Source organism: Anabrus simplex, chromosome 8 (genome assembly GCF_040414725.1).
Source record: "Anabrus simplex isolate iqAnaSimp1 chromosome 8, ASM4041472v1, whole genome shotgun sequence".
NCBI classification, from domain to species: Eukaryota; Metazoa; Arthropoda; class Insecta; order Orthoptera; family Tettigoniidae; genus Anabrus; species Anabrus simplex.
The window spans coordinates 122,594,086-122,620,196 of record NC_090272.1 but is presented as its reverse complement, the minus strand read 5'-3'; the positions used below and the strand labels follow the sequence as shown (position 1 = coordinate 122,620,196).

The 26,111-nt window shown below is 39.2% G+C and overlaps 2 protein-coding genes across 3 annotated transcripts in view; one reads left to right on the top strand and one right to left on the bottom strand.

Moving 5' to 3' along the window:
- Window positions 1-1,706, top strand: part of LOC136879188 (protein SET) — a 45,245-nt gene extending 43,539 nt beyond the window's left edge. Inside the window, exon 5 of the mRNA XM_068228985.1 lies at window positions 1,191-1,706. Within this exon, the coding sequence (XP_068085086.1) occupies window positions 1,191-1,365 (175 nt within the window). The 3' untranslated portion in view covers window positions 1,366-1,706. The remainder of the gene's footprint in view (window positions 1-1,190) is intronic.
- A 6,885-nt stretch (window positions 1,707-8,591) lies between these two features.
- The window catches only part of LOC136878875 (protein SERAC1), a 315,365-nt gene continuing 297,845 nt past the window's right edge, over window positions 8,592-26,111 (bottom strand). For both annotated transcript variants that reach the window (XM_067152437.2, XM_068228827.1), the window contains exons 9-10: window positions 16,744-16,810; window positions 8,592-9,002 (exon numbers count right to left, since the gene is read on the bottom strand). In XM_067152437.2, the coding sequence (XP_067008538.2) occupies window positions 8,951-9,002; window positions 16,744-16,810 (119 nt within the window). In that variant the 3' untranslated portion in view covers window positions 8,592-8,950. The remainder of the gene's footprint in view (window positions 9,003-16,743; window positions 16,811-26,111) is intronic.

The following is a 26,111-nucleotide window of genomic DNA, read 5'->3' as shown; positions in this document are numbered from 1 at the left end:
TTCTTTCTATGACCAACTGATGAGCCCACCCTAGCACATGAGGGCGAAACGCTGGCAACCAAGAATGAGTTAGCTGGAAAATTTATAAACTTACAATGTCCAATAATGAACCATTTATATCGGTATTATAAATGTACTCATTCAGGACAAATATTTCAGATTCCCTATGGGAATCAACATCTGTATCATCAGTTGGGTGCAACGTCGGAGAAAGTGGACTTGAACACTGTATTCCACTCGTTCTAGGAAAGGATGGAATTATCAAGTGGGGTCTCCATGCTCCTGCTACAAATGTTCGAATCCAGAGACAGTGTTCCAGGAAAGATGCTGAAAGGAGCAGAAGTGGTGACTGTGTAAAATGTTTGCTTCCTGTTATGCTGGATTACAGTATATGTTCGCATTATTCACTTCATACTGAGCATACTCCTGCTATCTCAAATTTGTTTTGTATTCATGTTCCTAAATAGTCTGTCTACACCTTAATCCTATTTCTTAATACAGGGTCGGGGATGAGGCGAGATGAATTTATATCGCATGTTTCACGGGCGGATGCCCTTCTTGTTTCCAATCTCAGTTGAGTTGAGGAGTTAATGAAGATGAAATGTATGATTGTGAATGAAATTGGGTAAGAGGTAGAAGGAATTGCATTAATGTGGATAGACTGGAAAACAAAGGTTATTTGTTATACATGGACGAGTATAGGTTACGTAGGAGAATACTGGACTCTGTTATAGAGGGTAAGAAAAGTAGAGGGAGACTAAGGCAACATAGGTTAGACTCAGTTTTTAATGATTAAAAGATAAGAATTGTGGAAATAAAAGCAAGCTAGTTACTAACAGAGGGTTGTGGAGGTGTGTAGTTCATTCACAGAGGCCCTGCAAACTGAACAATGAATGGCTTGACATTCTGTTATGGAGATTACTACTACTACTCATTACAATTCTCATAATTCAAGAGAAATTCAATGCCTTATCAAATATGCCTGAATCAAAAATAATTAAAAAATATAAATTCAATTACTCCAAACTCTTGGAAGAAATTTCTAGTCAACTTGCCTATGTGAGTTATTACCATCACACAAAGTAACTTGTGAAAGTTTATTGTAAATATGGTAACTAAACTATACATCTACTCATAGATATAGTGCTATGCAAAATTAAAATGTAATACCTGTAATATTTTTTTTGTAGGAAATATAAAGCTTCCAGATACCCACCACAATCGTTGAGACAGGATCCTAAAAACAGTCAAGACCGTGACAGAGATGGAAGCAGCACTGGAAATGATAGTATAGCTAATATTTCTGAAACAAGAAGCACTGGCAGTGAATCAGTTATTTTTGTTGAGGATGGAGATTTAACCTGATAATTGAAGAAACAATTGAAACTGGTATGGTGATACGATACTGAACTTTAAATATGTGGCAACTGAAAGTGATATGCTGTAGCTATTGAAACTGTTTAAGACATTTTCCATGTATTTTTTTACCGTATGTCTCTAATTTTTTCTAGTATCTTCAGGTTAGGGATTTTCATTTAATGTACTGCTATGAGTATTTAGTATTTCTCTTACATGTTGGAAACCAATATATACTTAAGAAACTAATTTTAAAAATTACCATATTCATCGTCATTGGCTGTTACTCATTTCTGAATATATAATTTCGTACTTCTGATGACTGAACAAGCCACAAGCCAATTCTAACATGAAGCATGCAACCATACAGACAACACACTATGATGGGGGAGTTCGAGGCTGCATCCGATTCAGCATGTGCTTCTGTTTTGTTTTTAGACTCTTTATACCTGAAACCTTCTTGCTCAAAGAGTTCAACAGTAGTAGAGGTGGTCTGCAGCCAAAGCAAGCAATCCTTGGCATCTCAGGCTTGTGGGTTGATATTATGACCTTCATATTTACTTTAAGCTAGTCTCTGAAGCACTTCAGAGGGTCTTGTGCCCGAGCAAAGCTCACCATACACAGACTGGTGAGAAAGCCTGGTTGTTGTCACTGCTATGGGAAATACGCCCAATTCACCTAAGCTGATGGTCAGTGATGGAGACTTTTACATTGTTCACGCATGGTTGCTCAAGAAACTCCAAGACTGGAGTCAAGGTCCCCCCCCCCTCTCTCTCCCCCTTGATATTCAATGTAGAACAAACTGTCTGTTAATGAAAATGCTCAAGTTCAATGATGTTATCGCAATACAGGGTCAAGATTTCACAACTATGAAGTAACATTGAGATGATGACTGCTTTATGCACTGTAAGTTTGGTATAAACTATTAGGTCTTTTCTTTATTCCCAAAGACCCATTTGAATAGTCTACCAAATGCTGACTGAGTCTGTTTTCCGCATTCTCTTTTGAAGTACATCTACATACTCATCAATTCAAAGTTAACATAGAAGCTTCAATTGGCATTAGACCAACATAATTACAAACTAAGAGTTGTAAGGCTTACCCTATTTCTCTTGACCTCCATAAATTCAGGCTATAGGAAAACTTCAGTCCAGTTATCACTGGCAGTGTTAAAAGGGATCAGCACAAATAACATGAGGATTAGAAACAATCCTCTAAGTAGTCATTTTTCATCCAGAGTGAAGACAGGAAGGAAGATAGGACTCCCTCAAACAATATACAGGTTACAGTAGGTGTACAAGAGGGAGGGGAAGGAAAGGGAGGATTTGTAGAAGACAGGTGGCCTAATGTTCTAAGGGGAAGGAGATTGCAGGCTAAGGGCTCTATTCAGGATCAGAATTCAGGACAGGTGTCTGTGCGAAATCGGTACGAGTCACTCCAGGTAGAACAACAGAGGGAAAATGAGGGACAGGGAACTGTTGCTGAGATGTGTGGAAGTAGGAGGAAGGGAAAAGGTAGGAAAGGGAAATGTAGAGTAGAGGATAGGAAAAGACAGGTGGAACAGGGTCATGGGAAGGAGAAAAGGGAGGAGGAAGTAGCTTCTGCAGCTATCAGGAAAGATAGGGCTGACCAGGAGGGGAGGGGATCAAATGAGGTGGGTAGGGTTGAGGCTCTGGTCATGGGGGATTCCATCGTTAGACACGTGGGGAAAGTGTGTGGAGGAAAGGGTACCAGGGTAGAGTGTTATCCAGGAATTAGGTTGAGGCAGATGTTGAGGAAAGTAGAAGAGAGGGAGGAGGGGAAGGAAAAGGTGGTAGTGTTTCACATTGGTACCAACAACATAAGGCAAGCTGATATAAGTACCAACATAGTTGGAGATGTGTGGGATCTGGTAAATGCAGCACGGGTGAAGTTTAAGAAAGCGGAGATTGTTATTAGTGGAATACTGTGTAGAAGGGATACTGACTGGAGGGTGATTGGGGATTTAAATGAGACTATGGAGTGGGTATGTGGGAAACTGGGAGTGAAATTTCTAGATCTTAATGGGTGGGTAGGAGATAGGGATCTGCGCTCAGATGGCCTTCATTTAAACCGCAGTGGTACGTATAAGTTAGGAAATTTGTTTGGAAGGGTAATAGGGAGGTACATTCAGGGAAACAGGATGGCCTAGGGAGCGGTGATAAGGGAACAGGGAACTGGAAATCAAGTAGGGATGACATAAAATTGTTAGTGTTGAACTGTAGAAGTATTGTAATGAAAGGAATAGAATTAAGTAATTTAATAGATATATATTTACCAGATATTGTAATAGGAGTTGAATCATGGCTGAGAAATGATATAATGGATGCAGAAATTTTCTCACGGCACTGGAGTGTGTATCGTAGAGATAGGATAGGAAGGGTGGGAGGGGGGAGTGTTCATTCTGGTGAAAGAAGAATTTGTAAGCTACGAAAAAGTTAAAGATGAGACACACAAAATTCTAGGTGTAAGGCTCATTTCTAAAGATAATAGGCAACTTGATATATTTGGAGTGTACTGATCGGGAAAGGGTAGCACTGACGCGGATTCAGAATTATTTGATAGGATAGTCAGCTATGTGGGAAATGACATGGAAAGAAATGTGATTGTAGCGGGAGATGTCAACTGCCAGATGTCAATTGGGAAGGAAATGCGAACGACAGGAAGCATGACCAACAAATGGCAAATAAGTTAATATGGGAAGGACAGCTGATTCAGAAAGTGATGGAACCAACCAGAGGGAAAAATATCCTGGATGTCGTGCTGATAAAACCAGATGAACTCTATAGGGAAACTGAAGTAATAGATGGTATTAGTGATCATGAAGCTGTTTTTGTGGTAGTTAAAAATAAATGTGATAGAAAGGAAGGTCTTAAAAGTAGAACTGTTAGGCAGTACCATATGGCTGATAAAGCAGGCATGAGGCAGTTTCTAAAAAGTAACTATGATCGGTGGAAAACGGTAAATAAAAATGTAAACAGACTCTGGGATGGGTTTAAAGAAATTGTTGAGGAATGCAAAAACAGGTTTGTACCATTAAGGGTGGTAAGGAATGGTAAAGACCCACCTTATTATAATAGAGAAATAAAGAGACTAAGAAGGAGGTGCAGACTGGAAAGAAATAGAGTTAGAAATGGCTGTGGAAGTAAGGAGAAATTGAAGGAACTTACTAGAAAATTGAATCTAGCAAAGAAGGCAGCTAAGGATAACATGATGGCAAGCATAATTGGCAGTCATACAAATTTTAGTGAAAAATGGAAGGGTATGTATAGGTATTTTAAGGCAGAAACAGGTTCCAAGAAGGACATTCCAGGAATAATTAATGAACAAGGGGAGTGTGTATGTGAGGATCTTCAAAAGGCAGAAGTATTCAGTCAGCAGTATGTAAAGATTGTTGGTTTCAAGGATAATGTCGAGATAGAGGAGGAGACTAAGACCAAAGAAGTAATAAAATTTACATATGATAACAATGACATTTACAATAAGATACAAAAGTTGAAAACTAGAAAAGCGGCTGGAATTGATCAGATTTCTGGGGATATACTAAAGACAATGGGTTGGGATATAGTACCATATCTGAAGTACTTATTTGATTATTGTTTGGTCGGAGGAGCTATACCAGATGAATGGAGAGTTGCTATAGTAGCCCCTGTGTATAAAGGAAAGGGTGATAGACATAAAGCAGAAAATTACAGGCCAGTAAGTTTGACATGCATTGTATGTAAGCTTTGGGAAAGCATTCTTTCTGATTATATTAGACATGTTTGTGAAATTAATAACTGGTTCGATAGTAGGCAATTCGGTTTCAGGAAAGGTTAATCCACTGAAGCTCAACTTATAGGATTCCAGCAAGATATAGCAGATATCTTGGATTCTGGAGGTCAAATGGACTGTATCGCAATTGACCTGTCTAAAGCATTTGATAGGGTGGATCATGGGAGACTACTGGCAAAAATGAGTGCAATTGGACTAGACAAAAGAGTGACTGAATGGGTTGCTATATTTCTAGAAAATAGATCTCAGAGAATTAGAGTAGGTGAAGCTTTATATGACCCTGTAAAAATTAAGAGGGGAATTCCTCAAGGCAGTATTATCGGACCTTTATGTTTTCTTATATATATAAATGATATGAGTAAAGGAGTGGAATCGGAGGTAAGGCTTTTTGCGGATGATGTTATTCTCTATAGAGTGATAAATAAGTTACAAGATTGTGAGCAACTGCAACGTGACCTCGAAAATGTTGTGAGATGGACAGCAGGCAATGGTATGTTGATAAATGGGTTAAAAGTCAGATTGTGAGATTCACAAATAGGAAAAGTCCTCTCAGTTTTAATTACTGCGTTGATGGGGTGAAAGTTCCTTTTGGGGATCATTGTAAGTATCTAGGTGTTAATATAAGGAAATATCTTCATTGGGGTAATCACATAAATGGGATTGTAAATAAAGGGTACAGATCTCTGCACATGGTTATGAGGGTGTTTAGGGGTTGTAGTAAGGATGTAAAGGAGAGTGCATATAAGTCTCTGGTAAGACCCCAACTAGAGTATGGTTCCAGTGTATGGGACCCTCACAAGGATTACCTGATTCAAGAACCGGAAAAAATCCAAAGAAAGGCAGCTTGATTTGTTCTGGGGGATTTCCGACAAAAGAGTAGCGTTACAAAAATGTTGCAATGTTTGGGTTGGGAAGAATTGAGTGAAAGAAGAAGAGCTGTTCGACTAAGTGGTATGTTCCGAGCTGTCAGCGGAGAAATGGCGTGGAATGACATTAGTAGACGAATAAGTTTGAATGGCGTTTATAAAAGTAGGAAAGATCACAATATGAAGATAAAGTTGGAATTCAAGAGGACAAACTGGGGCAAATATTCATTTATAGGAAGGGGAGTTAAGGGATTGGAATAACTTACCAAGGGAGATGTTCAAAAAATTTCCAATTTCTTTGGAATCATTTAGGAAAAGGCTAGGAAAGCAACAGATAGGGAATCTGCCACCTGGGCGACTGCCCTAAATGCAGATCAGTATTGATTGATTGATTGATTGATTGATTGATTGTGAACTGGGAGGAAGTAAGGTAAGTTTTGCAATTGTAACTTACCAAGAGGAAGTATCAAGTGCTTGGTCTTTTTTAGATCTTTTACTTCTGAATGACTGTGTGAGTGAAGGGAGCATGGTATTATATTTGTGCAAAAATCTGATATGTAGTTTTTGATGGATCTTGACATTTCATGACCATGTGTAAAGGACGCGAGAAGCCTGTTGCAAGCAGAAGAATACAGAAAGAGCTCATGGCACAGGCATTGCTGTATATGAAGAATGTCCATCGGTGAACATGTAGCTTGACTCTAGACAAGGACTTCACAGTTCAGAATGGCAGGAAACCATTAAATTGCAGGTTAGTGTATCTGCTGTGAGGGTTCTCTACAGGAGGAGTCAGAATTGGATTTCTTGCAGGCGCTGCAACAAGACATATGTTCTTGGCTCCTGCCAGTATGGAGATCCACTGGTTAGGCATCATTTAATTGGGAGCAAGATAGCATCAGCCCTGGCTATCAAAATCTTTGAGGGCTACAAGGAGGACCACTGCATTACAACTTGTAAAAAAAAAAGTTGCACTAACACAGATAGGCCTTATGATGACTATGGGATAGGAATAGGCTAGGAGCAGGAAGGAAGTGATCATGGCCTTAATTCTGGATGTCAGAAGTAAACTATTGTAAATATGATGATATAGAGGTTTTTATTGTATGGGACTGGTTTTGGCCATTTGCTCTTATGGGTACACTATTGCATGTGTATTTTTCTCAGGAATGAAGTTAAGCTATGTGATGCTATCATATATGGGATAAACAACGGTAAGTGATCATACAACAGTTCAACCTAATGCCGTCCACTGCACTCCTTATCATATTGGCTCTTACGATAGTTTATCATGGTCAGAACTGTTGATTTGACCTACCTTAAAGGTAGCAAAATATGCACCTCAGCAGCTTCTTTCTGCACCCCTGTAAAATTAGGGAAATGTCTCTTACAGTAGTTTACCTCTGACATCCAAAATGAAGGTGCCTGATGTGAAAATGGAGAACTACGGAAAACCCTCTGCAGGGCTGCTGACAGAGGGGTTCGAATCCACTATCTTCCAAATGCAAGTCGACAGTTACACGATACAAACCATGCAGCTACTCACTCAGTGGTTTTGAAAGTTCTTTTTTGCTAGTGGTTCAATGCTGTACAACACACTGAAGGTTTTTGGTGACAGAAGGATGGGAAAAGTACTAGGATTGGGAGGTAGCAGCTGCGACCTTAATTAATGTGCAGTCCCAGCATTTGCTTGGTGTAAAAACAGAAAACCATGGAAAATGACCTTCAGGGCTCCCGATGGTAGGATTTCAACTCACCATCTCCCAAATGAAAACTCACAGCTAGACGACCCCTAACTCCACATCCAACTCACTCAGTTGGCATCCCAGTGATTTGACAGGAAAACAGAATCAGGCTTCATCATTGATCTTAAAGTTTGATTTTAAGCTGATAGAGATCAGCAATTGCTAGTGGACCAAAGAAAAGAAAAAATGATAAGTCCACGGGCTTCTGGTGAGCTGCAAGTGAACAATCCCCAAATTTGACTTTTGTGCCCATTTTGTTATAAGGAAGCAAGTTGTTCAGGACGTAAATTTATGAGTGCTGAAGAGCTCCTGGTGATGGTGGTGGTTACTGCTGTTGTTGTTTTTGTAAGTTTCAAAACAACATGGTCATCAGCCCCTACTGATTAGGAACAAGACTATCAAAATGAGAAGCAAGTACGTGAAGGAATAATCACTTACAGGATTAGTAAAACAGGATCCAAAAGGGCAGGGATGAATAAAGACTAGGCCTTGAATGCCTTTATATATCACCTTGCCAGAAGAGGATGGCCTCAAATGTCCTAACGAGGCCTTTAAACTACTCAGCAGCAAGATGACACTGACTGACTATTGTTGTTAGTTGAAATGCATCTCTGTCTCTTGTGCCCTAACTCATCTCTGCTAAATGGCATTACTGCTGCAGTTCAAAAACTAACCCATTAACGACGGGTACACAATAGGTAGTTTAATTAATTCTGATTTTATTTTATCAAGTTAACCATGTTTTTTTTTTTGAATGATACTCTAGCATGGATGGACCTATGTAAAGTTCACAAATAATCTTGTCAATTCAGAAATTCTGATGATTATCAGCCAATTGTTAACAATATTTTATATTTAATTTAAACTTAAAATACACAGGTCTTAACAGGGTGAACAATAAAATACAATTTCAGCACAGAAGTATGGAATGTGTTGAATGAAATGGCAAGATGAGTAATAAAACAGAATACTGGATATACACCCTGCAGTTGATCACGAGGTACACAACTAGCTTCTTTCACTATGGTTGCATTGGTATTCTCTTTGTACTAATATGCTACATCCCTGCTTCAGCAGGGCACAGTTCATCTTTAGAAAGCACTTCTTAAAAACTAGCTAAAGCTGTCAGTTTAGTATTGTTTATTTGTTTGGTTCATTTCAAGGTTATCACAATCACTAGCTTTGAAGCTCACATCAAACAGTTTGGTTGATAAGATTGGTCAGCTCTTTGTAGAGGAAGCACTGCCTGAAAAACAGAAAGAAGAATTATGAAGCAACGACTTATTGAAAATAAAAAGAGTTAAAATTTGCATACTGCAGTATTATTCTACGTAGTACAGTCATTAAGTTCTGAGACTGACCGCACGATGGCGCTGTGGTGCAATTATAGTGCACCATGGTACCATGTCAGTTAGACTCTCATCCCTGCAAGAGACAGTTGAGTGAATGCACTGGAAGCAGATGTACGGTCGTTCTTGTGATGGTGATTTAAATGCGCCTCTCGGACCTTGACATGTCAGTGTTTGAACAATGGGCAAACAAAGTTCTGCCAGTTAGGCAAAACCGCTGCCGAAACGTTTGAAATGATGCAGCTGGTTTACTGTGAGGATGCATTGAGTTGCAGTGTTGTGTTTAGGTGGCACCGACGTTTTGTGCAAGGATGGGACAGTTTGGAAGATGATGTGCCTACTGGTCGGCCACAAACAGTTCGAAGGGAATGCAAGATCCAAGAAGTTGCAACGTTGGTACGTGCTAACTGCTTCCAATGGGTAGACAATCTCGCAGCAGCAATAGGGTTCAGCCATGGTACTTGCCACAAAATTCTGACGGATGACTTCAACATGTTTCGTGTTACCCAGCACAGTCTACCATGAATCCTGTCGCAAGACCAACGTGATGATCGCATGATGATTTGTGGTGACCTCATCAGTAGTGCTGACGATGATCCGACGTTTCTCAACCGGATAATAACTGGAGGCGAAACATGGTGTTTCCTTTGCGATCCAAAACTGAAACGACAATCCGCCACCTGGAAAACGCCATCATCATCACGACAGGAAAAACTATGACAAGACAGGTCGAAAGGCAAGGTGATGCTGGAACTGTTTTTTGATTCAAATGGAGTTGTTCACATGGAATTCCTCCCAGATGGTGCAACGGTAAACAAAACCCGCTACAAGGAGATCCTTGGCTGTTTACGCGATGCAATTCGCCGTAAGCGACCTGGGCTTTGGCGTACATAGAATTGGCTGTTGCTACACGACAACGCCCCTGCACATTGCTCTGTCCTTGTCCAAAAAGAACTTGCAAGGCGACAGGTAACAGTTTTGCCACACCCTCCGTACTCACCCGATCTCGCACCATGCAAATTTTTTCTCTTTCCTCGCCTGAAAGCACTCCTACGCGGGTATAGACTTCAGTCATCCGAAGAGGTCATGACGGCCACAAGAGAAGCCATACGGGATATTCCTGCAAACTGCTTTCAGCGGTGCTTCCAGCAGCTATATCAAAGTTGGCAAATGTACATAATGGCCAATGGCAACTATTTTGAGGTTGAATGTGGTTCTGTGTAGGTGTACGCTGTGTAATGCGGCATCATGTACAACATACAGAGTCGTGTGGGTGCGTATCCTCCAGGCGTCAAGCCTCAGAACTTAAAGAGTGTTCTGAATATGAAACAACTAATTTTAATATTTGCCATCGGGAAATAGTGGGTTCAAACCCCACTGTCAGCAGCCCTGAATGTGGTTTTCCATGGTTTCCCTATTTTCACACCAGGCAAATGCTGGGGCTGTATCTTAATTAAGGCCACGGCCGCTTCCTTCCCATTCTTGGACCTTTCCTGTCCCATCATCGTCATAAGACCTATCTGTGTCGGAGCGACGTAAATCAACTAGAAAACAAAGTTTCCTCCTCTTGTCTCAATGCTCTTCTTTACACCTTTCAACCATCTGTTCCTTGGTCTTCATTTAGGTCTCCTTTCCTTCAACTCCATTTCTAACAACTTTCTTGGTGTCCTCTTCTCCCATTCTCTTAACATGTCCATACCACTATAGCCTTGATTTTTCTATCTTTTTTGTAGGGGTACCTCATTTACCATTTCCCAGACTCTCCCATTTCTTACTCTGTCCATTCTTGTTGAACCTACTCGACACTTTTGAAACTTTTAATTTTCACTGCTTGTATTCTACTTTTATCTCAGCTGGGCTGAGTGCTCAGATGGTTGAGGCGCTGGCCTTTTGACCCCAACTTGGCAGATTTGATCCTGGCTCAGTCCGGTGGTATTGAAGATGTTCAAATACATCAGCCTCGCGTTGGTAGATTTACTAGTACATACAAGAACTCCTGCGGGACTAAATTCCAGCACCTTGGCATCTCCAAAAACTGTAAAAGTAGTTAGTGGGATGTAAAGCAGCAGCTACTACTACTACTACTACTACTACTACTACTACTGACTACTCGCATGCTGCTATTGAATGGCTGGTGTTGTTTAGTGCTCCGCGTATTTGCTTAATTAAGTGGTGTTTTAAAGGCTGTGTATGGTTAAAATATATTGCGATTATAAGTGGAAGTGCTGCCCTTCGGAACGCGGTATTATCTCTCTTCGATGAGCTAAAGAGGCATCCCTTTTCTGACAAGGTAAATAGGCCATTTATATTGCTTTAAATGATTTAAGGTTATTTTTTCAAAGAGAAAAGAGAGTAGAGGTACTGAGAATAGAAATGTCAAATCCAAAGAGGTTGAAATAGACGTAGAAAACCAAAGAGATACTATGTCGGACGAGGAGCTGGACGTAACCATGGAACTACAGAGTACGAAGACTATAAACCAAAGAGTAGGATTAGAAGAGATGCGACTAGAAATTGATAAGTTAGTCAAGCATAGTGAAGACTTATTAGCATTAGTTAAGATGACTCCCAATACCAAAGCGGAGATAAAGAAAGGTATTAAAGAAATGGGACAAATGGCAGAAATAATCCGTAGTCGTTCGTGGGAATGGGAACAATTTGATGTGAATGAAGATCCAAAGGCTAGGAATGATTTGGAACAGGGCACTACCTCCAGTAAGAAAATAACCCGTGATGTTGGGACACAGGCGCAATTCAGTGACAGAGTACTAGATATAGAGCAGACCCTCTTGGAAGCTATGTGCTTTGACGAGTTTGCGAAGCTATTGGATAAGGAATGGCCTGACTGTGTTTACAGTAACACGCACGTCATCTCCGGAAATATAGGGAAATTGACTGATTGGGATATATCAATGGTTGTAAATCCCAAACATCTTACAGAGGAGGATGGAATTATGAGAAGCATGAAGAATATGCATACAGAAATCTCTGACTTGCTGAACTCTAATCTGGAGGAAGGTAAGACAGAATTCCTGCGCACTGTTACGCAAACCTACACGAGTCGAGGAGGAGAGCGGGAGAAGCTGCGATATGTATATGTAATACCATATTCATTTAATCAAGATGGAGTAAATGACCTGCAGAGCCTGTATTCATGTCTCACCCACTGGAGAGAGATAATTGAGACTCATGCAAGAAAGAAGGTGCTGATAACTATCCCGGATACCCTTGATCGGAATTATATAAGGAAAATCTAGGAATGGATGTTTCGTAAGAGTGATATTGAAATAGGGTGCTTGGAATCGGGTAAAACGCAGGTAAAACAGGCTGTTTCTGTGGGATTAACATCAAAAAAGAAATCCTTAAATGACAATACTCAAGAAACAGTTACGTGCAAAGCTGCAGGAAAAATGTACGCCGAATTGCTTAAAACAGTAAAGGAAGGAGTAAACATCGAAAAAATTGGCGTTAAAATAAAACGAATAAGGAAAACAGCAAAGGATGACCTTATACTTACTGTAGAAGGCAAAGGAAAGGCTGATGTATTACAACGTGAGATAACTAAAAACGTCAAGGAAATAGAGGTTTCAACAAAAAGGAAGGAGACAACAATTCTAGTGTACGGTATGGATCCGGATTTAAATGAAAACTATCTCAGAGCAGCACTCTCCTTAGAAGCTGCTGTCGAAGAATCTCAGATCAATATTACGTCCGTAAGACCGGGGAGGTTCGGAAATATGAATGCTACCGTAATATTGCCAACGGAACCATCGAAAATACTGTTAAAGAAAAAGAAAATAAATGTGGGATGGGCAACCTGTATGTTGAAGGAAAAAGTTACAGTTGCAAGGTGTTTTAAATGTCTTGGATTTGGACATAAAGCGTCACACTGCGACGTTAAGGATGACCGGTCACGGAGCTGTCTAAATTGTGGACAAGAAGGCCATTTGGCAAAGGATTGTGGGAACATTTCGTTTTGCACCATGTGCCAAGTGGAGGGCCACCGCTCAGATCAAATGAAATGCCCTACTTACAGGAAGCTAATATTAGAGGCAAGGAAGTTGAATTTAAACGACCAATAATGGACATACTGCAGGCGAATCTCATGAGGAAATCCGACAGTCATGACATCATGTATGCGACAGCCTTGGAAAAGAAAGTAGACTTAGTGCTTGTTAGCGAGCCAAACAGAAGGCGAGTAGTCGAAGGTGGTTGGTTCACGGACAAAAGATGTGATGTAGCTGCATATTTTTTAAATGATAAGTTGGAGGTGCTAAGCATAAGGGCAGAAGAAGGATATTTGTGTATTCAACTTCAGCAATATCAGATTTATTGTTGCTATATCTCTCCTAACATCCCTTTTGATATTTTCAAAGCTGAAGTAGATGCAATAGTTCAGGACTGCATGGCGTCAGGTATTGAATCTATCATTCTCGGAGACCTAAATGTCAAGTCGCCTCTGTGGGGGGCACCAACTGCAGATCGTAGGGGAGAATATTGGGCAGAATGGATAGCGACCCTAGACTTGGTGGTTCATAACACTGGAATCATACCAACTTTTTCCAGAGGGAACTCAGAGTCTTTCATAGACGTCACCTGCTCAACGCAGGGTATAGCATCATTCATTGTTGACTGGGAAGTTATGGAAGATGAATCTCTCAGCGACCATCGTTTTATTTACTTTCAAGTTAAGGGATCGAAGAAGCTTAATGATATCACGAAAACGATGTGGAACTATAATTGGGAAACCTTTAAAATTGCAATCGAGTGGATGTCACAAACTGTAGATACAGTGCAACATACTCTAAAAGATGTAACTGCTGCTCTTAAAGATGCTTGTAGGACCAGCCGATTGAGGGGATCAACAAAATATAAAACACGAGTCCCTTACTGGTGGAACAATGAAATAGACATGCAAAGGAAAGACTGCAATTGCAAGAGACGAATTCTTACAAGATCTAGGAAAAAAAAAAATCAGCCAGGTCAACTTAATACCATTAGAAGCTGACTATAAGGCATCAAAGAGGCAACTAATGAAGCTAATAAAGGATTCTAAGAGAAATCTCTGGCAAAAGCTATGCGAAGATCTAGACAGTGATATCTGGGGAGCGGGATATAAGATAGTGACTGGTCGAATAATCAACAGGGTACCAGTTCAGCTCCCAGCTGATAGAAGGAAAGCCATAGCAATGGAGTTGTTCCCTTGTACTAATGACAGACTTGAAACGGAATCAGATTTTTGTGTTGCAGAACCGTTCACTGTGGTTGAGTTACAAGAGGTAGCACGCACTATGAAGACTGGTAAGGCACCAGGTGTAGATGGAATCCCACCAGAAGCCATCAAGTATGCAGTTGAGGTGGCACCTGGTTGGATCTTATCAGTCTTCAATGATTTATTAAAAAAGCATGAATTCCCCGATGAGTGGAAAGTAGCCAAGCTAGTGCTGTTATTGAAGGCAGGGAAACTATCATTAGATCCATCAGCATACAGGCCACTGTGCTTATTAAACACCTTGAGCAAACTTTACGAAGGATTGATTAAAACTAGACTGGAGAAAGAACTTGAACAACAGGGAGGACTTTCTTCGAACCAGTTTGGATTTAGAAAGGGTAGAACCACAACCCAAGCTATTGAGAGGGTGATTCAAATACAGGCAGAAAGCAGTGAGAAATGGGCTGCCTTGATAACGCTAGATGTCAAAAATGCTTTTAACACTGCTTCTTGGAGCATTATTTTGAGAGAACTTCGTAGGATGAACATTTCTCAGTATCTACAACAAATAATCGTTAAGTACTTCAAAGGACGAAGAATACGATTTCATGATTTAGAAGATCTTGAAATGAGTGCTGGCGTTCCACAGGGATCTGTCCTAGGACCCACCTTGTGGAACATTCTATATGATGGTGTCTTACGCCTGCAGCTGACAAAAGGGACAACATCTATTGGTTATGCAGATGACCTTGCAATAGTGGTAATAGCAGAGAATGTAGAAGAACTGACTTTCTGAGTAAATGAATCACTGAGACGAGTTAACCTTTGGATGGTAAATAATAAGTTGAGATTGGCTCCACATAAGACTGAGGCTGTAATTTTGAAAGGTTCCAGGAATTGGAAAAATGTCCGTTTCTTATTAAATGATACAGTGATTATCCCAGGAAAGTCTGTACGATACCTTGGGGTTCTTATTGACAGGAATTGCACATTTGGTGCACATGTGAAGGAAGTAACCCAAAAGGCAGAGAAGAAGGCATCGGCATTAGCCAGACTTAAGCCTAACATCGGGGGACCAAGAACAGTTAAGAGACAGATTATGTGCTCTGCAGTATATTCCATTTTACTTTATGCTGCACCTATCTGGCACAATGCACTCAGGAGGAAGATTCACCGAAGAGCTATGGAAAGAGTACAGAGGAAAATGCTGCTCAGAGTTACCTGTGCATATCGAACTGTTTCGACAGCAGCTTTACAAGTTGCAGCTGCCAGTATTCCTATTGACCTCCTCGTTGTAGAGAAAAAACTTTGACATGAAAGGGGCGCAACTATATCTGCTGAGGAAAAGAAAGCCTCGAGGAACCAACTCTTACTAGACTGGCAAGAACGATGGGATGGCACAACCGATGTTGGCCAATGGACAAAAAAGCTAATACTCAACATAGGAGACTGGCTTAAATGTAGACATCGGCAGGTAGATTACTATCTGTCGCAGATCCTGACAGGACATGGAAGATTCGGCGCATACGCCATGAAGATGGGAAAGATGCAGGGAGATGGTTGTTGGTACTGTTTTGAAAGGGATACAGTAGAACACACCTTTTTCTACTGTGTTCGATGGGAAGAAGAACGAAGGAAAGCCTGCCAACAATTTGGCCGACAACTCACGCCAGGGAATCGGGTTCAGATTATGTTAGAGAGCCCGTTTGCCTGGAACACAGTAAAGGCAATGGCGACAAGCATTATGGGGATGAAGGAGAAAGAAGAGAAAGGAAGAACTTAATAACATACATCACTCCATTCTGATGTCATGCCGACAAGCAGTTCCAGAATGGTCTGAGTGAAGAGGGCAGGGGTTTTTAGTTGGTGGAAATCCAACTCCCACACAGAGTGGTGTCTTTAAAAGATTTTCCCCTGCCATTAAAAAAAACTACTACTACTACTACTACTACTACTACTACTACTACTACTACTACTTTTATCCCTCTCCATCACCCACGTTTCAGATCCATATGTCAAAACAAGCACAAAATAAGTCTTGTAGATAATTCTTTTACATCTCTGTGGTGTATCCTCCACACTCTTAAAGAATCTATTTGCACACCTTCCTCTTTCATTTATTTCCATCCTGTTTCCTCCATTTTCTTAAATTACACTTCTCAGGTATTTCAACTCTTTTCAACTGCTATATGTGATGGCATTAAATCAAATGTTTATTCAACTGACTGGCAAGCTTTTTCACTCTAAAGTTAATGTAGACAAAAGTTCTGAACTATTTGTAAACACACATATCAGGGCTTAAAGTATATTACTCTGAAATCAAATGTTACCATTTATTTACTACAATACTTAAGTTCACTTACAAACACATCATGCTTTCTCAAGGACTAGATATATGTTGACTGATAGTACTGTATTTATCTCACCTGTTTGTTGGCTTACAAATGTTTCGGTGGTCAAGAGGGACACCATAGAACTGACCAATCCCAGCATCTAAAGAAAAAAGCATAATGAACCTATTAAAATTCACTAAAATGTTAAAATTTTTCAAGAACTTCAAAAGAGATTTATGTCAATTCTATAGAGTTTAGCTGAACTTTATTTCTTCCATTTAAATTACAGACTATGAATCTCATGTTAAGTCTGTATTGATGGTTGAACTTCTTGCAAAATTATTCAAAACTATTTTGATCATCCTAGTCAATACTATATATATTTTATGTCCAATTAAGATGAAACTTCACACATAAATAGACATGTTTTGGCCTGGCATTGAGTCATCATCAGTAAGACATGTATAATGAATTAAATGGAGAACAATAACTCTCTTAATTATTTAGATATAACACTATTATATCATAAGAATAATCAGCTGGCATTTAACATTTACCGGAAACCAACTTACACTGCTAACACCATTAAACAAAATTCAATGCATCTTGAAGCTCACAAAAAAGCTGCCTGCAATAGCATGTTAGAAAGAGCTTTAAAAATCCTGCTCTCAAAGAAAAATTTGAAAAAAAGAAGCCAGGATCATCCACGAAATAGCTTTGAACAATGTATTCAGCACAAAATTTATAAATAAGCTAATCAATAAACATACTAACAAGCCCGTAACTATTTTAACGAAAGAGTCAAAAACTAGAGAAAAATATGCCACATTCACATTTAGCAATAATATACATATAATCACCAACATCCTAAGAAAACAAAACCTAAAAATTGCTTTCAAAACCAGCAATACTAATGAAAGAATATTATTTAACTCTCACACAGTAAATACTAGCAATAAATATATAAACTGGAATGTCAAGGATGCAGGTCAAGTTACATCTGACAAACTGGTAGGAACTTCCTCATAAGATATACAGAACATTGCAATGCATTAATATATAATTGTTTCTCTGCCATGAGTAACCATCACAAAGACTATAATCACAATTATACTACAATAGATCAATATCTAAAAATTCTACAACATGAACATAAAGGTCCACTACTCAACATTATAGAGAATTTTTACATCAGTAGGATCAATTTAAGAACTCAGCCCTCAACTTAAATGAGATGAATGAAAAAAAAAAAAAAATGTAATATGGCAAACTTTTATTCCGATCATTTGTAGTAAAAAACAGGAACATAAGAACTCACAATTATTACTCTCTGTTTCAGTCACCGCACCCATTATTCCACACACTTCCATTCTCCCACAAACCCTGCCCCATTTCCCTACTCCACATTGCGGGAGCAGGTCAGTCGAGAGCTGGACTCCGCAGTCAGAGAACATGGGTGATACAAGCGAGCCACGTAATATAAGTTAATTCTCATTCTTCATAACTTAATCTAAATGTTGTTACTGTTAGTCACCATTTTTCAACCTTAATTCGATTTGTATTATCCATTTTACAGACTAAAATTCAGATGGTTCAACTTCGATAATGGAACACAACAACTAAGCCAACAGTATACAGATACCAGCTGAACCACACCAAAGGAGAAAAACACTGAAACAGAAAGACCTCCAGCTCAAGAATGTTTTAACAATCAACATTTCAACCTTAATTTGATTTGTATTATCCATTTTACAGACATATACCAGTTGAACCAAAATAGAAAGACCTCCAGCTCAAGACTGTTTTAACAATCTACATTTCACAGTTTTTTAACTTTCATTATGCTTTTTAAAAAACGTTTTAACTGACATTTCATTTGTGTGTTTCTTATGTTTTTAATTCATTATACATGTCTTACTGAGGATGACCCAACGCCGGGTCAAAACATGTCTTATTTTATATGTGAAGTTTAGTCTAATTGGACGTAAAATATATAGTATTGACTAGGAGGATTAAAATAGTTTTGTACAATTTTGTAAGAAGTTCCAATTAAAAAGGTAATAGGGAACATCATGTTGAACAAATTATCTCTGTAAGCTTGTCTATCGCTGTTGAAGAATAAATACCATTTCATTTATGCAATATTTCTGTGTAATAGATCACAAGGTAAAGGCACTGTGAAAATTGGAAGTCAGAGTCTGGAAATTGTGGACAGCTTTAAATACTAGGAAGTGAATTAATGCAAAATGCTAGGGTGGATATGGAGATTAGCAGGAGGGTACAGCAGGGCAATGCATTCTACCAAAGTGTAAAAGAACTTGTTTGGAGCAAAGAAGTACCAAGGAAAAGTAAAGAGATAATGTACAAAATTTACTATGTACCCATACTGACTTACACAGCTGAGACTTGGACTTGGACTAGCAGGCAACAGAGTAGAATTCAAGCCAGTGAGATGAAATTCCTAAGAAGTATGATAGGAAAGACAAGGAAAAACATAGCGAGAAATGAAGATGTTAGGAAGGAAGTTGGGATAGGAAAACTAAATGAGAGAATTGAAAAGAATAAACTAAGGTGGTTTTTACATGTAAAGAGGATGGAGGAGAATAGAATATGCTTAAAGTAAATACAAAATTTTAATATTCCACCTACTCAATACTAAAAAATCATGTGATGTTTTTACAAAAACATTACAATGACATTAAAAGGTACTAGTTTCGGTCCACTGTGGACCATCATCAGCCTAGCCAAATTACAACAGTAAAAGACATAGTGATAAAAATAGTATGGAGAAATGAGAGGATCTAAAAGGATGGGATGGTGGTGGAATGACAGATAAAAGTGAAAAAAACGTATTTGCGAATAATGATAAAAGTAACAGAAGTGTTCACAATGACAAGTAAAATCTTGTGAAGTCACAGTAAAAACTCTTGATGAGATAGTCAGGTTGGCAGTTGCTCCTCTGTTGCACGATTGACATATATAACTACGTATATGCTTCTAGAAAGTTGTAGATGTAAGTTCCACTTTTGCGTAGAGGGAAGAATTGTCCAATGAGACTAGCACCAGATTAAAATTGACAAAGTTGAACCTGTTCTATGGTGGAATTAAAGGCTTTCTGTGTTGAACAGAAGTCTCAGATCAATCGGGACCCCAATGAACCTGGGGAAAGAAGATAGTATTAACGCGGGTAATCGAATGGAGAACAAGCGAGGCACCGGAAAATATAAACGATGACTCACCTTGCGCTGCGTGGAACAAACTTGCTGGATTGAATGCAACTTACGGAGTGAGCATGGCGCGGAGTAGATCAGCAGGAAAGGGGGGAGGTGAATACGGAGGGGAGGAATGACGTAAGTGGTGGAGGGTGGGAGGGATGGGAAGGTTCAAGGCGGGGTGGACGGGAGAGGAAGTGAAGGTGTTTGTACTGTCGGGGGACCCTTAATGGACTTAAAGAAAGAATTTTGAACGACCGATTTGTTTGCCACCAAGCTCAGAACCAGAAATAATATCCTGCAGAAACTGTATGGCACTACGTGGGGGTCAACAGCTTCTACAATTCGGACTTCTACCCTTGGATTAGTTTATCCCATGGCTGAATATTGCGCACCAATCTGGATAAACAGTGCTCGTGTTAAGCTTGTTGATACTCAGCTTAACCAAACCGTGCATTTCACCACCCTCTATTGAATATTGTACGGAAGCTTGCTGAAAGTCGTTTCAACATGAATGACAGCTGGAAGCAATTATGGAAGACCTCTGCAACACCAGAACAGCAAACTATGCCATGCATCACATCTAAGCCACCAGGTTTTGAGCTCACCAGAAAAATTTGGTGTACTCTAAACTGAATCATAACTAATTGTGGCAGATGTGCAGACTCCCTGTATAAATGGAAGAAAATTCCATCTCCTGGATGTAGTTGTGGTGCTGAAAGACAAACTGTTCAGCATATTATCCAAGAGTACCTTCTAACAGCCTTCTGAGGAGATCCAGCTGAGTTCCTCATGGCTACTCAACATGATATTAATTATATAAGAGATACCAATCTGGCATTGTGACTTCGTGTTCAGACATGTAAACAGTTTTAAAAATACTTTTATTGTGATGTGATTGTAAACCATATGATAAATAATAATAATAATAATAATAATAATAATAATAATAATAATAATAATAATAATAATAATAATAATAATAATAATAATAATCCCTTCATCTACTATGGGTTTTAACAGTGGGTAAACCCTTGCAGTATCACATTTACTTGCCTCATAAAGAAGTACTAATCACATATCCTGTAGTTGAAGAAGCCTTTTATTTCACATGTGTTTGATGATAATGCTCTTGTACGATACTACCCTTGAACAAGCCTTGTAATCTCATCATCAGCATCATTCCCCTTATCTAGCTCCTGCCAGGTTGGGGTATTTACGGCACTATTCCATCTTCCTCTTTCCTTCCACCATTCCTCTTCCACGATCTTGTCCCAGTCTAAATTTCGTCTTCTTATGCTACTCTTCACTGATTCAATCCATCTTGTTCTAGGGCTTCCTCTTCTCTCTTGCCCTTGCACTTTGCCTCCAGCATCTGTCTTGGAATTCTACTAAAAAGATCACCACCACCACCACCACCACCACCACCACCACCACATACGGAAAGCATATAAGTATCCACAATTCATTTAAGTTTGATCACCCTTACAAAAGTGCATATGGGATTTTAGTCTTTTCTCACACTGCACAAAATGATATCCATCACATAGTTACCATACGCCGAGAATTGTGTCACAGATGCCTGGGTTCGACTGCCAGTACTGCCATAAATTTAAGAATGACAGGAGGGCTGGTATGTGGTTAAAATGTGCAGCTAAAAAGTGCCTAAAAAGAGTTGCACCACCTCGGTATGAGGGCACAAGCTTACTTTTTATTAGTTTCTCATATGCTGGCGTAAATAGATGGAGCAGCTGCAGTTTCAGTTCCTCGATAAAATGAAGCGCTTTTATTAAGGCACAGGCTAGGCCTGAAGACGTGAATTCTGACTAACAAGGAACTTCTTTTAAGAACGTCGACTTAACCTGCTCTAATTCTGAAAGAGATCTGCACTTCAGATATCTAGTTCTGAAAGAGGTCTGCACTTCAGATATGGCTGTAAGTTTTCTTTAGCCCTAATGAGGCCACTGGCACAACTTTTGGGTGAAAAAGTCTGATCACTGTCTCCAGTGAGACACTTGTAACATACCTTATATCACTTGTAATTCTTACAGCAGCATTTGCTGTCTCATGGACATGGATTAGACATTCTCTGGTGTCTAACATGACCCCTGTTTTGAGACAGACAAGAGGGGTCGGCCTTTAAAGTGAATTAATTCCACACTTGCTTCTTTTTTGAAAAGTTACCATTACTGACTTCACAACCTCATTGGTGCAATATGTTTACTTCTGTCCTTTCAGTCTCTCTGTTGAAGGCTTACTGAAGCTCTTCTTGGCTGCTGGAGACCATCACCATGTCACCCGCAATTATGTTCAGCTTTACATTTTCTGGTCTTGTTCTGACATCTGCTGTGGCCATAGTATGGTGCTCATTGGGCTCACTTGAATGATATCTACCATTTATTGTACGGGGTTAGATCTTTCAATCAATCAATACTGATCTGCATTTAGGGTAGTCGCCCAGGTGGCAGATTCCCTATCTGTCTTTTTCCTAGCCTTTTCCTAAATGATTTCAGAGAAACTGGAAATTTATTGAACGTCTCCCTTGGTAAGTTATTCCAATCCCTAACTCCCCTTCCTATAAATGAATATTTTCCCCAGTCTGTCCTCTTGAATTCCAACTTCATCTTCATATTGTGATCTTTTCTACTTTTATAAACGCCACTCAAACTTATTCGTCTACTAATGTCATTCCACGCCATCTCTCCGCCGACAGCTCGGAACATACCACTTAGTCGAGCAGCTCTTCTTCTTTCTCTCAATTCTCCCCAACCCAAACTTTGCAACATTTTTGTAACGCTACTCTTTTGTCGGAAATCACCCAGAACAAATCAAGCTGCTTTTCTTTGGATTTTTTTTCAGTTCTTGAAACAGGTAATCTTGGTGAGGGTCCCATACACTGGAACCATACTCTAGTTGGGGTCTTATCAGAGATTTATATGCCCTCTCCTTTACATCCTTACTACAACCCCTAAACACCCTCATAACCATGTGCAGAGATCTGTACCCTTTCTTTACAATCTCATTTATGTGATTACCCCAATGAAGATCTTTCCTTATATTAACACCTAGATACTTACAATGATCCCCAAAAGGAACTTTCACCCCATTAACGCAGTAATTAAAACTGAGAGGACTTTTCCTATTTGTGAATCTCACATCCTGACTTTTAACCCCGTTTATCAACATACCATTGCCTGCTGTCCATCTCACAACATTTTCGAGGTCACGTTGCAGTTGCTCACAATCTTGTAACTTATTTATCACTCTATAGAGAATAACATCATCCGCAAAAAGCCTTACCTCCGATTCCACTCCTTTACTCATATCATTTATATATATAAGAAAACATAAAGGTCCGATAATACTGCCTTGAGGAATTCCCCTCTTAATTATTACAGGGTCAGATAAAGCTTCACCTACTCTAATTCTCTGAGATCTATTTTCTAGAAATATAGCAACCCATTCAGTCACTCTTTTGTCAAGTCCAATTGCACTCATTTTTGCCAGCATGATCCACCCTATCAAATGCTTTAGACAGGTCAATCACGATACAGTCCATTTGACCTCCAGAATCCACTTGTTACACTGTCACAAATTCTCACTGGGTTCCTACTGAATAATATGAATTAAGATCAAGGAAGGAATTTTAGACATAATGCTTGAAATTTCCAAGCAAGAGTACTACTACTTTCAGGCATCTCTTTCTTATTACAATGCACATAGAATAATTTGGGAGTGTGTGTTGTAACAATACTGCATATAATGTATTCAACGTTTTACAAATGACAGATTCTTTTTCTAGGCTATAATTCTGTTAGTAGTTTTTGAGAAATAATTTTTTCAGGTGGGGTGGAATATTCAGAGCTATATGCAGTTCCCGACTGAAACAAAGTAAGAGATTCTAAAGGACATTACGAACACACCCATATATGTACTTTCTACACAGTATTATGCCTCTTATGTGACTCAGCCAGCATGTAAATACTGAGACATGGAATTTCAGGATAAATGGACTGGACAAAGTAGTCCAGTATGATGGCCACTTCAAATATTTGGTGTGGATGTGTTCAAATGCTATTGTAGGCATACATGAAGTAACTTCTGCAAAGGAATGAAATACATGATTTAAAAGACTTCTAAGAACAGGCCTTTGATGAAATAGCTATATTAAGAAACTATGCCATGATGTACAGTATGCGCAAGTAAGATTGAACATGCTTCACTGTATCAAAGTATCTGGTAATTTAACTGAACATCATTCATAAGAAAAGGGCTTGCTTTGTATATTTCAATCTATGAAAGAACTAAACTATTTTTTTTTTTTACAGTTGTCATGCCTGTATAACTACGAAATTGATTGTGTTCCTGTTTTACCTCCACACATGTTTTGTTTTGAAATGTCATAATTTCAGAGTATCCATTACTTATATGTAGAGCCTGGAAGTTAGGCAAAATGCCTTTTTTATTTGACTAGATATATTGAAGAATCAGATAGGAGATAAATATGTTTTCGTGTATTCAGGAAGTGTAGAGACAATTTTTATTTTGCCTTTTTTGCCTATTTTAAGATTTAAAGCCTTTTTTTGCCTTTTATGATCGTTATGCAATTTTTTCTGAAATTTACACATTTTAAAAAGCACATAATGAATTTCAGTACATCGAAAACTTAAAAAGGTTGCACAAATTAAATTACATATTGCTGTCACAAATATCTATTTAGAATATTGTTCCCTGTAAATCGTTTATTTGTTTTCAGGCATTCGAAAGCTTATTTTCTCAACTCATTCATTTAACCTCTGTAAATAGCAGAACCTTCATTAGTGAAAGGAATGCACAAGCATAATGAATACCAGGAAAGAAAGAGGATGAGGGAAGTATGTCTCTTCTCCTTCCACACACCCCTTTTGCTGTGACAATGCGTAATTACCTGGTATTCCCGATTTCAAAATGATAAGATAATGCAGAGGAAGGGAGGAAATCACTTCTGTCTAACAGGTCAAACATGAAAGAAGCTGTTAGTCTACTGTTGAACTTGTTAAAGGCAACTCCGGTGTTCGCGCTGACTTATTTATCACGCCAAAATTTTCATCGTTGTGTGGTAAATTACATGGCTATGTTTGCGAATTCGGTTCGGATACACTTTCTACTGATGGAGCTATACTATTTTGCAAAATCTGTGAAAAATCTATTAATCAGGGAAAAAAGTACTTTATAACTCAACATTTTGCAAAAACGAAACATAAGTCTAGGTTCAATATTGTTGGCCCTAAGATCAATTTAATATCAACAGCAGTTACAACATCCAGCAGGCAATATCAGTTTTCCCTGGATCTATGTAAAGCTTTCTTGGACTCCGGAATTCCATTCTGGAAACTGGAAAATCAATCCCTCAGGATGTTTCTGCAGAAGTACACTAAAGAAGAAGTTCCATCAGAATCCACATTAAGGAAAACGTATTTGAATATCTCCTTTGAAGAGACCCTGCATAGGATTCGAAGCAGAGTTGCAGAAAAGAAGATCTGGATCTCCATTGATGAAACTACGGATGCAATGGGACGTTACATGGACAACATCATCATTGGAACTATGGAGGCAAAGCAAACTGACCTATCATCAGTATTTCTTTTGACGACAGAAGAGATGGACAGAGCAAATGATTCCACAGTGGCACAGTTGTTCACAAATTCATTAATGTTACTCTGGCCGGATGGAATACGGCACGATGATGTCCTACTTTTTGTCACAGATGCGGCACCTTACATGAAAAAAGCAGCTACAGCCTTAAAGTTCTCTTTACTAAAATGCTCCACCTCACATGTCTAGCCCATGGACTGCACAGAATTGCTGAAGAGATAAGAAGTTTGTATCCTCACGTGGATAAGTTAGTTTCGAATACCAAGAAAATTTTCCTAAAATCACCCTCCCGAATCCAGGTTTTCAAGGACGTGGCACCAGAGCTCCCTTTTTCCTCCACAGCCAGTTCTCACGAGATGGGGAACCTGGATCTCAGCAGTCATATATTACAGCAACAATTTGGACAAGATACGCGAGGTACTTCATGTCTTATCAGTAGACGAAGTCACTTCAGTTCGCGAGGTAAAAAAGTTGTTGGACCATGAAGAGCTCAGCAATGATCTGGCATTTATAACAGCACATTATAGTGTGATACCGGAAGCAATCTTGAAGTTGGAGAAAAGAGATGATTCGCTGGTATCATCTATGGCGATCTTTGAAGATGCAGTAAATCAA